The sequence below is a fragment of the Hypomesus transpacificus genome, chromosome 14 (assembly GCF_021917145.1).
Source record: "Hypomesus transpacificus isolate Combined female chromosome 14, fHypTra1, whole genome shotgun sequence".
Lineage (NCBI taxonomy): Eukaryota > Metazoa > Chordata > Actinopteri > Osmeriformes > Osmeridae > Hypomesus > Hypomesus transpacificus.
In genome coordinates, this window is record NC_061073.1 from 14,917,345 (window position 1) to 14,929,994 (window position 12,650).

The 12,650-nt window shown below is 43.6% G+C and overlaps 3 protein-coding genes across 6 annotated transcripts; 2 read left to right on the forward strand and 1 right to left on the reverse strand.

Moving 5' to 3' along the window:
* The first annotated feature begins 60 nt into the window (after positions 1 to 60).
* snapc5 (small nuclear RNA activating complex, polypeptide 5) lies at positions 61 to 2,056 on the forward strand. Its single transcript, XM_047034000.1, has 4 exons — positions 61 to 281; positions 468 to 596; positions 920 to 994; positions 1,415 to 2,056. The coding sequence occupies exons 2-4, from the start codon at positions 507 to 509 to the stop codon at positions 1,595 to 1,597; spliced, it is 348 nt and encodes a 115-aa protein (XP_046889956.1). The 5' UTR covers positions 61 to 281; positions 468 to 506; the 3' UTR covers positions 1,598 to 2,056.
* A 1,133-nt stretch (positions 2,057 to 3,189) lies between these two features.
* Positions 3,190 to 8,251, forward strand: lctlb (lactase-like b). Of its 3 annotated transcripts, XR_006957100.1 has the most exons (16): positions 3,211 to 3,299; positions 3,429 to 3,593; positions 3,946 to 4,106; positions 4,225 to 4,312; positions 4,407 to 4,516; positions 4,613 to 4,741; positions 4,826 to 4,921; positions 5,011 to 5,065; positions 5,173 to 5,334; positions 5,651 to 5,928; positions 6,183 to 6,309; positions 6,410 to 6,609; positions 6,913 to 6,976; positions 7,167 to 7,237; positions 7,671 to 7,715; positions 7,871 to 8,251. XR_006957100.1 is itself a non-coding variant. In XM_047034909.1 (15 exons), the coding sequence occupies exons 2-15, from the start codon at positions 3,467 to 3,469 to the stop codon at positions 7,984 to 7,986; spliced, it is 1,758 nt and encodes a 585-aa protein (XP_046890865.1). In that variant the 5' UTR covers positions 3,190 to 3,299; positions 3,429 to 3,466; the 3' UTR covers positions 7,987 to 8,251. The 3 variants fall into 3 exon arrangements, 2 of the variants coding, with proteins under 2 accessions (XP_046890865.1, XP_046890866.1); XM_047034909.1 differs by lacking the exon at positions 7,167 to 7,237 and having other exon boundaries at positions 3,190 to 3,299; XM_047034910.1 differs by having other exon boundaries at positions 7,167 to 7,960.
* zwilch (zwilch kinetochore protein) lies at positions 6,639 to 12,329 on the reverse strand. 2 transcript variants are annotated; one of them, XM_047034911.1, is made up of 19 exons: positions 12,138 to 12,329; positions 11,942 to 11,981; positions 11,740 to 11,832; positions 11,532 to 11,644; positions 11,225 to 11,412; positions 11,011 to 11,096; positions 10,487 to 10,642; positions 10,283 to 10,354; positions 10,108 to 10,201; positions 9,980 to 10,029; positions 9,777 to 9,888; positions 9,605 to 9,684; positions 9,303 to 9,459; positions 9,110 to 9,138; positions 8,880 to 9,016; positions 8,677 to 8,772; positions 8,447 to 8,562; positions 8,271 to 8,365; positions 6,639 to 6,781 (listed from the first exon to the last, which is right to left on the reverse strand). In XM_047034911.1, the coding sequence occupies exons 1-18, from the start codon at positions 12,185 to 12,187 to the stop codon at positions 8,283 to 8,285; spliced, it is 1,752 nt and encodes a 583-aa protein (XP_046890867.1). In that variant the 5' UTR covers positions 12,188 to 12,329; the 3' UTR covers positions 6,639 to 6,781; positions 8,271 to 8,282. The 2 variants fall into 2 exon arrangements, with proteins under 2 accessions (XP_046890867.1, XP_046890868.1); XM_047034912.1 differs by lacking the exon at positions 6,639 to 6,781 and adding an exon at positions 6,835 to 7,009.
* Between the last annotated feature and the right edge of the window lie 321 nt (positions 12,330 to 12,650).

The window sequence follows — 12,650 nt, forward strand, 5'->3', positions numbered from 1 at the left end:
TAGCCACTAGATGGCGCAAGTGGGCTCCGGTGTGCTGCGAGGGAAAAAACAACAGGAACAGGAAGTGACCCACGTGAATTCGGCTTGTTGTGTTGTGTTTGAGAAGCAGGGAAGGACTACTTGTCATAAAGCTAGCAAGCTAGCTAAGTCAGTTGCTAGAAATGATCATGCCAAACTTGTAGCTTTACAAAATATTACGTGGCTACTTTATCAGCTTTATGTTGCATAGCAGTTCCTGCACAGCGGATATATCCAAGAATACAAGCCAGTTAGCCGCTACGGTGAGGCATTTCATGTCTAACGGCTAGATAGCTATCAGATTGAGGGTTGTCAACAGACCGTTATAAAGCTTGTCAGTCGCGCGGTAGTCTCTTACCGTTGGGTTAGCATAGACTAGAAAAATCGGCGCAAGTTCATTTCTGTGGAGGTACTCGCGACTAACTTTATTGTCTACTTTTGTGTCCCAGATTCATGGAATGATCTGAAGGAGCCATCAGACAGTAACCATGCACAGTCGTTTGCAGGAGCTAAAAAAGGAAGAGGAGACTCTTCTGAAAATCAAAGTCATGCTGCAAGATCAGCTCAACCGGCTGAAAGTGAGTCCGAGTGTGTTGTAGAGTTTACTGGGTTGGATATTTGGAGCTCATGTATGCTAATCTTAGAATCATTAATTAACTCAGTGGTTCTCAATCCTGGTCCTCGGGCCCCCCTGCCCTGCACGTTTTAGACGTTTCCCTGCTCCAACACACCTGATTCAAATAAATGGGTCATTATCAAGCTCAACAGTATCCTGATAACGACCCATTCATTTGAATCAGGTGTGTTGGAGAAGGGAAATATCTAAAACGTGCAGGATAGGGGGGCCTAAGGACCAGGATTGGGAACCACTGAATTAACTGTTTTTGTTGTTGTGTTTTAGTTTGAAGAAGGGGCGTTAAAATCCATCATCAATTCCCAGATAGAGGAAGGACATTCTGAACCTGCTACTCCTGAGGTATCCCATTTTCCCATTTTGGAGTGATTTTCCCAATAGTAAACTAGTAAAAAATAACAAAATGCATAGATTTCATATCCCACACTTCTGAGATGGATGTAGTTAGATTATGTGATGAAAATGAATCAAGCAGAGACAGCACAGGGTTATTTCAGCACATGGTTACCTCACCTGTTATTCTGTATGTTGGTCTTCTTTGCTTCAAACACCTTGTTTATGCATGGGTCGAGTTAGAGTTGGATAGTAACTTGTATTTCTTTTATTCTGAGGCTTTTTGTAAACCCCAACTTGCCACACAAAATGTAGATTTTTTTGTTGCGACTATCAGCTCTATAGCTCACTGGGTCGGTTGGTTGGTCCACAAACCAACCAGCTGTTGCGGATTTGCACTTGTTAATATGAGTATATATTTGCTTACAGGTTCCAGTCAACCCGGATGATGAAAATCAAATCAACCAGACCAAACTCCTCCTCAGTGCGCCTGTGGATTATAATATGGAGGAAGAGGAGGAGGAGGAGGAAGAAGAGGAGGAAGATGATGAAAATGTGCTTGAAGTAGTGCCTGAGGAAGACGAGGAGGAGGAAGAGGAGGATTATTACTGAGATTCCAATTGCACTGTCAATAGTCCAAGGAGTTCAGATATCTGCAACACGTGTGTAAATGGACAGTTGGTTCTTTTTTACTTGTTTTGATTCCTTTGTTAGTAAGTTTATTATTTATTGGAGTGGACTTAAGTGTTGAGATCAGCTACACAACAAACTGGAAGGGAGTTCATCCTTGCGTATGTCAATACCTGTCATTTGTATTGGTCACCATAGAGTTGTTGTTTGTAGTCACCTGTTCAGTGTCACTGGCATGGAGCATTCCAACTTGTTAGGTGCTTCTTATAAGCATTGATGTTGCACATCTATGGACTAAAGACAATTGTTCCCAAGCCTCAAGGTTCTAATGGAATGTGTGTATGGCTGGGCCATATAAGATGATCGACATAACTACAGTTCTGTACATGTTATTAGGGTTATTCATGAGCACAAAATAAAGAACTCCGTACATAAAAAGATTGATGGATGTACCTTTAAGATTTATTGTGTTGCAAATCACTCTTTACATCCTTAGCTCAGACATCTTAATCAAGTATTGTAAATGAGATCAACTATTGTTCACCTTCATAGGCTTATCATGGTGCTTTTTGAACTCAACTGGCCAAAAGCACCAACATCGAGAGGGATGAGTGTTAAGGACTTGAAAGTCTTGAGGTATGATGACTCGCTGTCTCCTGGACAGCCTAATCAAGGTTGTACTGAGGTTATCCGTGTCCCAACTTGACCTGGGCACACACATTTGCAAATGGATAATGCAGTGCAAACACTTTCCCCTCTACCCAACCATTCAGCATTTTCTAAACAGCTAAAACAATGCAGTGCGACACACAGAAAGCAGGGACAGCTCTGGAGAAGGGTGGTAGCATGGCAGGAAGTTTACAATAGGAATTTCACCAATAGATATATACAGCTTTCCATATGGTCTCTTTTCCACAGGCAAGGCTTCATTCGCCTAGGGCTTAACTGCAGGTCACGTCTCCTGTACATCCAAAGTAGGCAAGACACCAACCAACGCAGGTAACTAAATTGGTGTGAAGGAACTTAATTCTCTTGCTCTGCGGTAGTTACTTAATATTTCCTTAGGCTTTAGGCTTACATGATCATCTTACATAAGCATAATCAAGCTTTAAGCCTGACCTTAGTATACTATCACAAGCATAGTAACTTGACAAACAAATTAAAGCATGGTTTTATCCCCCCCTCCCCCCCATGGGATTTAGATAAAAAAAAAAGTAGAGCTATCCATAAGAAGAACAAATGTATGATGCTTGTTGAAAATCCCCCCCCCCCAAAAAAAAATACTACAAAAAAATTTGCCCAACTTATTAACTATATTTAAGTCCTTCCTGAATCTGGAAAATGTCATCATAATTTCGTATTTGTAATTGTTATCTGCCTTTGTCATAATAAATACAGTATCAGCCTGTCCAACACTGACTTTGCTTACAAAGTGAAACCCCAGTTTGTAAAGGATCTGCCGACCTAAGCACCATTTTCTCACACTCTATTGAGTTTGAATAGGGGGTATTTGGTTCTGCATTGAGGCCACGAGACCCCCAATATAGTCCAGTGAACTAGATGCTTCCAGACTGTTTGGTTACAGCACACTGTAGGAACCTCACCTTATTTCCACACCAACACTGTCTGATACCATATGATGCTTCAAGTCTGAACAAATGTTGATCCTTTGACGGTGTGACAGGTAGGCCTGCAGTTTGTGTGTGTGTGTGTGATCAAGCATTTTTATTGGTGAAACTGTGAACTGGCAAACGGTGGCTTAGAGCAGCGTGTTGATAAGAAGATGGGGGATGTCGGTTTCTTCATGGTGCAGGAGAAAGAGAGAGCGAGCGCCGTGTGCCCAGGACTATCATGCTTCCCCATCGCACAACTCCGCTGTGCCATGTGTTTATGTTGGTGCTGTGTTTGTCTGCGGCTGAGGACTTCGACTGGACAAAGAACGACCGCGGCTCCTTCTATTATGGCACTTTTCCAGTTGGTAGGCACACTCCTCGAACACCCGTCTCCCCCCCACAAAACATCCTGACCGAATCACTGACATCAATGGCTGTGCTGTGTGTCAAAGTCAAACGCTAAGTATTGAACAGAGAGTCAAGTGGCTGAGCGGTTAGGGAATTGGTGCCAGTAATCAGAAGGTTACCAAATGATGTTGTGTACTTGAGCAAGGCACTTCACCCTACTTTCTTCGAGGGAATTTCCCTGTACTTACTGTAAGTCGCTCTGGATAGGAGCATCTGCTAAATAACTAAATGTAAATGTAAGGTGCACCCTTCATTGTGCTCTATCTATATGATCTGCTTAAATGACTAAATGTAAATGAACACATTTAGGATTTTCGTGGGGTGCCGGCAGTTCAGCCTATCAAACAGAAGGAGCCTGGGACAAAGATGGAAAAGGACTGAGCATCTGGGATGTCTTCTCACACAACAAAGGCAAAGTCTTACGCAACGACACCGGGGATTCTTCCTGCGAGGGCTACTACAAAATCAAGGTGATCAAAAGATAGCGTCGCCAATCCCAAGTACTTTACCAAACCTATGATCTGCTGTGACTGTGGATTTGGGAGCAGGATTAGCTGCTGTTATATTCTTCCGTTTGTCTGTCTTTAGGATGACATCTCTTTGATTAAAGAGCTGAAGCTGAACCATTACCGCTTCTCCATCTCTTGGCCCAGACTCATTCCAACTGGGATCAAGTGTGAGTGATTGGGATGTCTGATAGAACACAACTGGAACCTGACACTGAGGTACCATTGTCACTGACAAATACCCACACTGTGTTATATTTGTAGCTGACCATGTGAATGAAAAAGGAATCAAGTATTACAATGACCTGATTGACAATCTTCTGGAGAACAAGATCACTCCTATCGTCACCCTTTATCACTGGGATCTCCCCCAGGTAGGTATTCCTGACACTACCGTCCTCAATATTGTCCTCTGGTTTCTCCAGATTATCAGCATCTCTGTCCTGGTTTTTCTCACTATATTTGGACAGGTCTTGCAAGAGAAATATGGCGGGTGGCAGAATGTCAGCATGGTCAATCACTTCAACGAGTTTGCCAATCTGTGCTTCGAAAGATTTGGCAACCGCGTGAAATACTGGATCACTTTCAATAACCCATGGGTATGTATGTAGGATTGTATTCCCTATCAAGAGTTGTAAGTCATCTCCTTGACGAGTGATTAATGGACTTTCTGTGTGTGCCAGTCAGTGGCGGTGGAAGGCTATGAGACTGGAGAGCATGCTCCCGGAATGAAGCTGAAGGGAACAGGGGCATACCGGGCTGCTCATCACATCATTAAGGTGAGCGTAAACAGATCATCATCACATTCTACCCATTTCACTCCCTAGCCTCCAATACAATTGTCCTATCCCTTTTTCTTGGTTGTCAGGCACATGCTAAGGTGTGGCATACCTATGACATGCAGTGGAGGGGCAAACAAAAAGGTAACCAAGGTCACACGCTGACCATGAAACAGTGGAGTCGAAAGGTTGAGGCTGGTGGGTCAGGATGTGTGGTGTTTTACAGAGCCTGAGAGCCTTCCCTTGTGCAGGTTTGGTGGGCATCTCCCTGTCAGGGGACTGGGGAGAACCAGTGGATATCACCAACCAGAAGGACATAGAAGCTGCTGAGAGATATGTCCAGTTCTACATGGGCTGGTTTGCCACACCCATCTTCCATGGAGACTACCCTCAAGTGATGAAAGACTTCATAGGCAAGTTACCACACAACCAAAGAGAACGTATTCATAGCTACTGATCACTTGGAATTGGATCAGATGGAATTTATTTCAAAAAGGAGTAAGAATGATTTCTTATATGGCGAGTCAGATGGCTGAGTGGTGAGGTAGTCTGGCTAGTAATCAGAAGGTTGCCGGATCGATTCCCCGCTGTGCCACATGATGTTGTGTCCTTGGGCAAGGCACTTCACCCTACTTGCCTCGGGGGGAATGTCCCTGTACTTACTGTAAGTCGCTCTGGATAAGAGCGTCTGCTAAATGACTAAATGTAAATGTTATATTTATTGTTCAGGCAGGAAGAGTGCCCAGCAAGGCATGGGGAACTCTCGACTGCCCAGCTTCTCCTCACAGGAGAAGACCTACATCAAGGGCACATGTGACTTCCTGGGCATCGGCCACTTCACCACCCGTTACATCACCCTAAAGAACTACCCGTCTGTTCGCGGTGGCAGCAGCTACTTCACTGACCGGGACCTGGCTGAGCTGGTGGATCCTCGCTGGCCAGACCCGGGCTCAGAGTGGCTGTACTCCGTGCCATGGGGGTTCCGCCGTCTGCTCAACTTCGTCAAGGTGGGGGTCAGATGGCTGAGCGGTTAGGGAATCGTGCTATTATTCAGAAGGTTGCCGGTGGGGGAAATGTCCCTGTACTTACTGTAAGTCGCTCTGGATAAGAGCGTCTGCTAAATAACTAAATGTAATGTAAATGTAAGGTGCACCCTTCATTGTGCTCTGTGTGATCTGCTTTCGGTCAGCTATGTTTTAAGTTAGCTGGATGCTAGTTTTGTTCTGGTTTTCAGTGAGAAGGTGCATCTTCTGTCTCTTAGACTCAGTATGGGAACCCCATGATCTACGTGACTGAAAACGGCGTTTCGGAGAAGATGCATTGCACTGAACTCTGCGACGACTGGAGGATACAGTATTTCAAGGACTACATTAACGAGATGCTTAAAGGCAAGCAAACACCAAGAAACCCGAGCATTCTGTATATGTGGAAATCCTCAAAAACATTGTCCCTTCCGGCATTGTCGTCTTACGGGATGTGTTCTTGCAGCCATCCGAGACGGGGTGAACGTGCGTGGCTACACAGCCTGGTCCCTGCTGGATAAGTTTGAGTGGGACGAAGGCTACTCCGAGAGGTTCGGCCTGTACTACGTGGACTTCAGGAACAAGAACAAGCCACGCTATCCCAAGGCCTCCGTTCAGTACTACAAACGCATCATCAGCTCCAACGGATTCCCCAATCAGAGAGAGGTGAGCAAGGAAAGACCTGAGTGGTTTCATCCATTGACCAGAGGTCTTTAATGCCAAATTACACTATAATATACACATTTATGACAACACGTGGAGTTTGAATAAATGCATTAAAATGTAGTTAGGAATGTATAAATATCTTCTTTTTCCACTGAAGCACTGGACTGGCAGTCTGTCAAGAAAGGGGGTGGGGGGTGGGAAGGGGGGGTGGGAAACAAACAAATAAGTAGCGCATGAGATAAAGATCATTTATGTCCGACATCATTTATGTGTCATTTCGAGACTGAGCACCCTCCCTTTCAGGTTGAGAACTGGAAGAGGAAGGCCACAGAGACCTGCTCCTCCAGCAACCAGCTGCTAGCTGCAGGTCAGTTCATCCATATGGTTCCTGAGACAGTCCCTTCATATAAAAAGAAACAGAGGAACAACTAGCAGGGGCAAACAAATAAAAATTCTGCCTCGTACATCGTGGGTACTTTTGGGTATGGTTAGGAGGTTTGAACTGGAGACTAGCTACCTCATTCTCTAACAGGATTTTTCTTTGTTTGCCCTTCCAGCTAGAAGAAAATCCCAGGAAAATGCAGAAATGCCAAAGGTTTGGCCAGTGCATGATGAAGTATAGAAAGGGGTATCTGTCATTTATTACAGACCTTTAGCAATGGAACATTTCCAACATTGTTTCAACTATCTGTCTGTGCTCTAAACAATTTCGGACAACCAATAAATTGGTATTAGAAGCGGAGCACAATAACTTAATGTGGTGAATGGCTTTGGGTGCCGCTTGCAGTGTTCAGCTAACCCATTCTTTGCCTTCTTCTCTCTCTCTTCATAGCTTCTGTTTTTTTCTGAGCAGCTTCAGATATTCACAGCCTTTGCTTATAATGTTTCTAACATGTAGTAACATGTCACTTAACTGCACCTTCAGGCTTCCTGTGTGCTGAACCAACAAGAGCATAAGTGTTACTAAATCACATGTTTAAAGCTGTGACGATTTCATCTTGCAGTGCTCAAAGGGTTAACATGGCTTTGGTTCCACTCAGTAATTTTTCTCTCTTTATTAGAGGAACAGCGGAGTACTGCTGCAAATATTCTAAGACTTATACATGGTAAGAAATCACTCGATATCTGCAAAAACAGGTTAATTTTGCCATACGAAACGATTAACCCTTTGAGTGCTGTGCTTGAGCATTATTAGACGTAACGCAGAAGAGTTGGCGGTCATGTGATCCTAATATCCGCCTGGGGTGTGCTGTCTCCCCAGATCCCCTGACCAGCCACATGGAGATGGTGACGGAGATCGTTGTCCCTACTGTGTGTACCCTGTGTATCTTGCTCAGCGCTGTTTTTCTAATGTTCCTGCTGCGCAGAAGGAACTAGTCCATTCAACCCTTTAAGTGTGTCCAAATGTTTACAACCTCAAAACAGACACACTCAAAATTCACGAGTTAATTTAAGTTTGATGTGAAGTAAATGAAGGCATTTGCATGCGATCGTGATTTCGATTCTTGCACTTGCTCTAGTTTTAGTGGCAATGATCATTCAAAAAGTCAATCTTAGCATTTTTTTAATTGAGACACGTAAATTAGTGTGGTTCATAAAGAGTATGACAAATAAATAAATCCCAGAAAATATACTTTTCACTTGTCGATATGTCATCTCACCTGGTTGTGACTTCAAGTCAAACTGACCAGGCTACAGCACACCATGGTGGCAAAGTATGCTGCCTCTTCAACATCCCCATTCACTGTGGTCTCACCTGGGAACATGGGATTCATATGGTTGGCATCATTTATATAAAGGGTCAGTGACACTTATCACAACGGTTTGGGGAAGTCACCTGTGTCAAAGGTGATGTGGTCAACCAGGGGGTGGTCGCTGAGCTTCCAGGATGTCTTTACCTCACGGGGACCCTGACCACTGGACACTTCCACCCCCCACGACACCGATTGCTCTCTAACGCACACACACACACGGGAAGGACAATGTTGATTTGAACACGTACCAGACAGCAGTATGTTTAATAATGTCGTTTAGTTTTTCATAAAAGAATGGAGAATGTAGACACACTTATGGTAAAACTGGCTAATCAGTGCGGGTTTGATCTGAAGTTTGAACTCGTGGCTCTCGTCATAGGGAAATGTTTTGTAGTACTGCAAACAGGACCTAAAAGAAACCAGGCCAGCAGCTCAAATCAATATGAACAAACCTGCATAATACATGTCAACCAGGGCCACAGGTACAAAGTTGATGAGGGGGTTGACAGGGCTTACTGAGTGAGGAGGAACAGACGGTCGTAAGGCAGACCCAGGAAGGTACTACAGGTCACTATCATCTCCAGCAGGTGGTGTAACTTTCTCACTCTCAACACTTGCTCTTGAAGGTCGACTTCAGTGCTTAGGTAATAGCTCTTAGACAAAGGCAAAGGCAGAGTTAAGTTGTTCTGATATCTGCACAGTTAGGTGGCTGAAGGGTAGAGAGAAACGCACGATCCTGGACTCACCAGGTGGTTCAGCGTTGTCAGCTCTTTACCTGAGGAAGAGACATGGTCTTTGTTTAAAAGGTTGGATTTGTCTATGACTTCAAAGCTTTGGACAAACAAACAAACAAACAAAAAAGTGTCCTGTCAAAATCCTCAGACATGATGCATTTTCTGTCCTGCTGCCACTGTCGTCCCTGCGGCATGGCAGCATTACCCATGAGGTGGTAGGTGTAGTCCTTCCTCATCTTGCCCAGGCCCATCTCCAGCAGCATGTGCACAGGGGTGAGGCCAGTGAGGGACACTGGGTCCATCTGGCCGTGGTACGACTGCAGGATGAGCTTACTGAGGGAGCTGCTGCTGTCCCTGTGAATCTGGAGGGTGGATATACACAGTAGCCCCTGTTTACACACCACAGCCACGACCTATCATGCTACGCTATAGTGGATGACATGGAATTACCTGCAATGTTAGTGGCTGGGACTATGGTGTTTGGAATGATTCGAACCCTAAACATACCCATGGTTTGATGTCCCCATATTGCAAAGCTTTGATGACCATTTTCAGACAGTCCCCTATGTCTTGAAAGGAGGTTACACCTGTGATTGAAAAGCACCATAATAAAAGACACGTTTTTATACACAACAGAAGGGTATCAATTGAAACTGTGAGGATTCCAACTGTGACTTACTCTTTCTCATCCAGACCCAGAGCTGCTCCACAAAGTCAAGGTCTCCTCGTTCAATAAGGGAGTTAAAAGCCGAGGTTTCTGATTCTGCAGGTTCAGTCTTCACCTTTGGTACCTGTGTACCGCATAACAATACAATGACATACACATCTCTCTTTCAGGATATGTACTGCCTACAGTCCCGACTCCCGAGCTTGTATCCACACCTCATTTACGCTAGTAGACTCCTGAAGAGTCTTCACTGTGTTCTGCAAACCTGAAACAGAGGAAATATGAGACAGTCCTATTTGATGCTGGCTCCCATCGCAATAAAGCACAGATGATGGAGGCTTACCTTCCAGGTAGTCTTTGATCAGGTCCACTGCAGGCCTAGTCTCTACAGGTTCCCTCCACTCAGTCTCACCAGTTCTCCTGGCTTCAGCAAGGTCCTGGCAATGATATTAAACGGCCCCTGAATGTAGGAACGTGATGCCGTCACAACGCAGTTGTAAAAAGATCTGGACACGTACCTGAAGAAACTCCAGTTCCCTGTACATCTCAAACACTGGACTCCTCACATCCCCACTCCCTACTTTGATGTTCTGTGGCACAAAGATGAACAGTACTTTGTGTAAATCACCTGACATGACGAGTTCATTTTACATTTAGCAGACGCTCTTATCCAAAGCCTCTTACAGTAAACACAGGGACATGAATATAATAATGCGGCTTACCAGAGTTGCCACAGATGACAGGGGCGGAATCTCCAGAATATTCTCCACATGGTTCCACTTAAAGTCCACTGTTACACTGCTCTGAGACTCGATTGTTGTGTTCTCAACAACAGTAGAGCCAAACAGGTTGTACTGTGAGGTGCCTTTAGTGACCATCTGGAAGTGTAACAACACAATCAAGGAACATTTGGAATCCCATAAGTCTGTCCCTGAGACATTTAAGAGGACTAGGAGTAAAGGTCTTTGCACACGAAATATGTGTCCGAAATGTTTGGACATTAAAAAATAAATACGACCTCACGTTATGTCAATCACGCTTACACACTGCCTACAAAACTTTTGTCCGTCAAAATTTTTTGGGGATCGGGTTCGATTTATCTGCATTTGTCGCATCCATAGCCAGCATTTTGAGAGTTTTTTTTTTTTTTTTTTACAATTCAGAGCCACCGAATTTTGAGGCTGACGATTACAAAACAACGCGTACGAAAATGTCACACTCAGTGTGCAAGTACCTTTACACTTACTGAGGATGAGGATGGATGATGCCTTTTCTTATGTTCCTGTTTTAGCTCATCCAGGGTGATGAAGGATGCTCTGTTGACAGTTGCATCTGAAGTGTCACAAAAAGACACCATGAAGAACACATCAACATAAAAGTCAAGTATAAAAAGTTACCACACCACTTTGTATTTTTTTTACACAAAAGGGACCTACACAGGAGTCAATCTAAGGTAATACCTTTACATGTCACAGAGTACAACTTGACACCGGAGATTTTGTTGCTGGAATAAACAGTCTCTGCGCCTAACCAGGTTGTTCTGGCCGGGTCAGACATATCGCAGCGCACCCAAAGGGGATTCAGGCCTGGGTTTGCCCCTGAATGCACATTGGAGTTTTGGGACATGGTGTACCATGACAGCAGTTGCCTGTATAATTCAAACATAATTGAGTGCTTTTCATTCACGTTCCATTTATACAACAAATTGTGCATTACTGAGATTTAAATCATGACCAGCCTATGAGTTGTGAATACTGTGTAGATCACCTGGCTTTCATGATTGTTAGGGGCTGTGGTCCCAAGTCTGCAATGGATCCATGAGTCTCATTATCACTCTCTGTCTCCTCTTTCTCTTCATAAGTTTCCTCAATTTTAGGAACCTAGTCAAGATACAATAACATTCTCACTCTGGCGTTGGCATGTGCCTGTGTGTCTTGATTTTACACCGATACAGCATAGCACCAGGGTTACTCACAGTTTTTTCACAGATGAAGACTGGTCTGTCGCTACTGTAGATATTATGTAGAGGAGATTTATCTCCATGGTACTTCAATATTTGTATTTCTTCCTTAAACGTCAAGTCAAGTGGAATCAACAGTTAGCTTGCTATCAGAGTATCAGTTCTTTGAAAAAGCTGTGACGGTTTATCTATTCTACTCGGATGTGGGTGAATTTACCTCGTAAACACTTGAATCCTGGCACTCGTCTTGAAAAGTCCTACAATTCCACAACATCATACTTTGCTATATCATGTCAATGCGCTAGTTCACCAACTACTGTAGTTTCTTATTCTGTTGGCATGGATGCTGAGATTTTGACAGATAGTCTAACTAGCAAGCAAAAACACTTTAAGGAATTTTATGATTAACTTACCGTAGAAATTTCGAAAACGTATGAGCCTCTGCGATTATTTTGGAACACATTATATTTTTAATAAAATATATCGCTGCCTGGCTAACTTTGTAATTAAAAAGTAGCGGCCAGCGTAACTAGTAATGCATTGAGACCATGGAGTTAGTGAGACATCTACATTTGACTTCCGCGCGCTCAGTGTAAAGGAGATTGAATTTAGACCACGTCACACACCGTTGATCTTCATCCAGGTCAAGGAGCCCAATCTAATTGTTCTATAACAATTACATTTATATTATCAATACATTGTACTTAATAGCATGATACAACTTTTATCTAAGAAATTATGTAGTAAAATGTTCTTCCAGAAATAATCTTATTTCGGCCATTGTATTTGATAAAAGTAGTCCCATCTTCAATATTTCTTTCAACGTCATTCAACTATAGCGTTAGTTAGTACCACTTACAAACAGACCTCATGCATACATTATCATGCTTTAGGATATTTTAGGGCAAAAAATGTGATGTTTATAA

Coding starts and splice junctions, on each gene's coding strand:
- zwilch (XM_047034911.1), bottom strand. CDS start 12,187: ATGTGTTCCAAAATAATCGCAGAGGCTCATACGTTTTCGAAATTTCTA. Junction 10,643..11,010: donor ATCATCCATCCTCATCCTCA/GTAAGTGTAAAG, acceptor TTACACTTCCAG/ATGGTCACTAAAGGCACCTC. Junction 9,685..9,776: donor CTGGGTCTGGATGAGAAAGA/GTAAGTCACAGT, acceptor TTTCAATCACAG/GTGTAACCTCCTTTCAAGAC.
- snapc5 (XM_047034000.1), top strand. CDS start 507: ATGCACAGTCGTTTGCAGGAGCTAAAAAAGGAAGAGGAGACTCTTCTG. Junction 597..919: donor ATCAGCTCAACCGGCTGAAA/GTGAGTCCGAGT, acceptor GTTGTGTTTTAG/TTTGAAGAAGGGGCGTTAAA. Junction 995..1,414: donor CTGAACCTGCTACTCCTGAG/GTATCCCATTTT, acceptor ATTTGCTTACAG/GTTCCAGTCAACCCGGATGA.
- lctlb (XM_047034909.1), top strand. CDS start 3,467: ATGCTTCCCCATCGCACAACTCCGCTGTGCCATGTGTTTATGTTGGTG. Junction 4,742..4,825: donor TCACTTTCAATAACCCATGG/GTATGTATGTAG, acceptor TGTGTGTGCCAG/TCAGTGGCGGTGGAAGGCTA. Junction 6,310..6,409: donor CATTAACGAGATGCTTAAAG/GCAAGCAAACAC, acceptor GTGTTCTTGCAG/CCATCCGAGACGGGGTGAAC.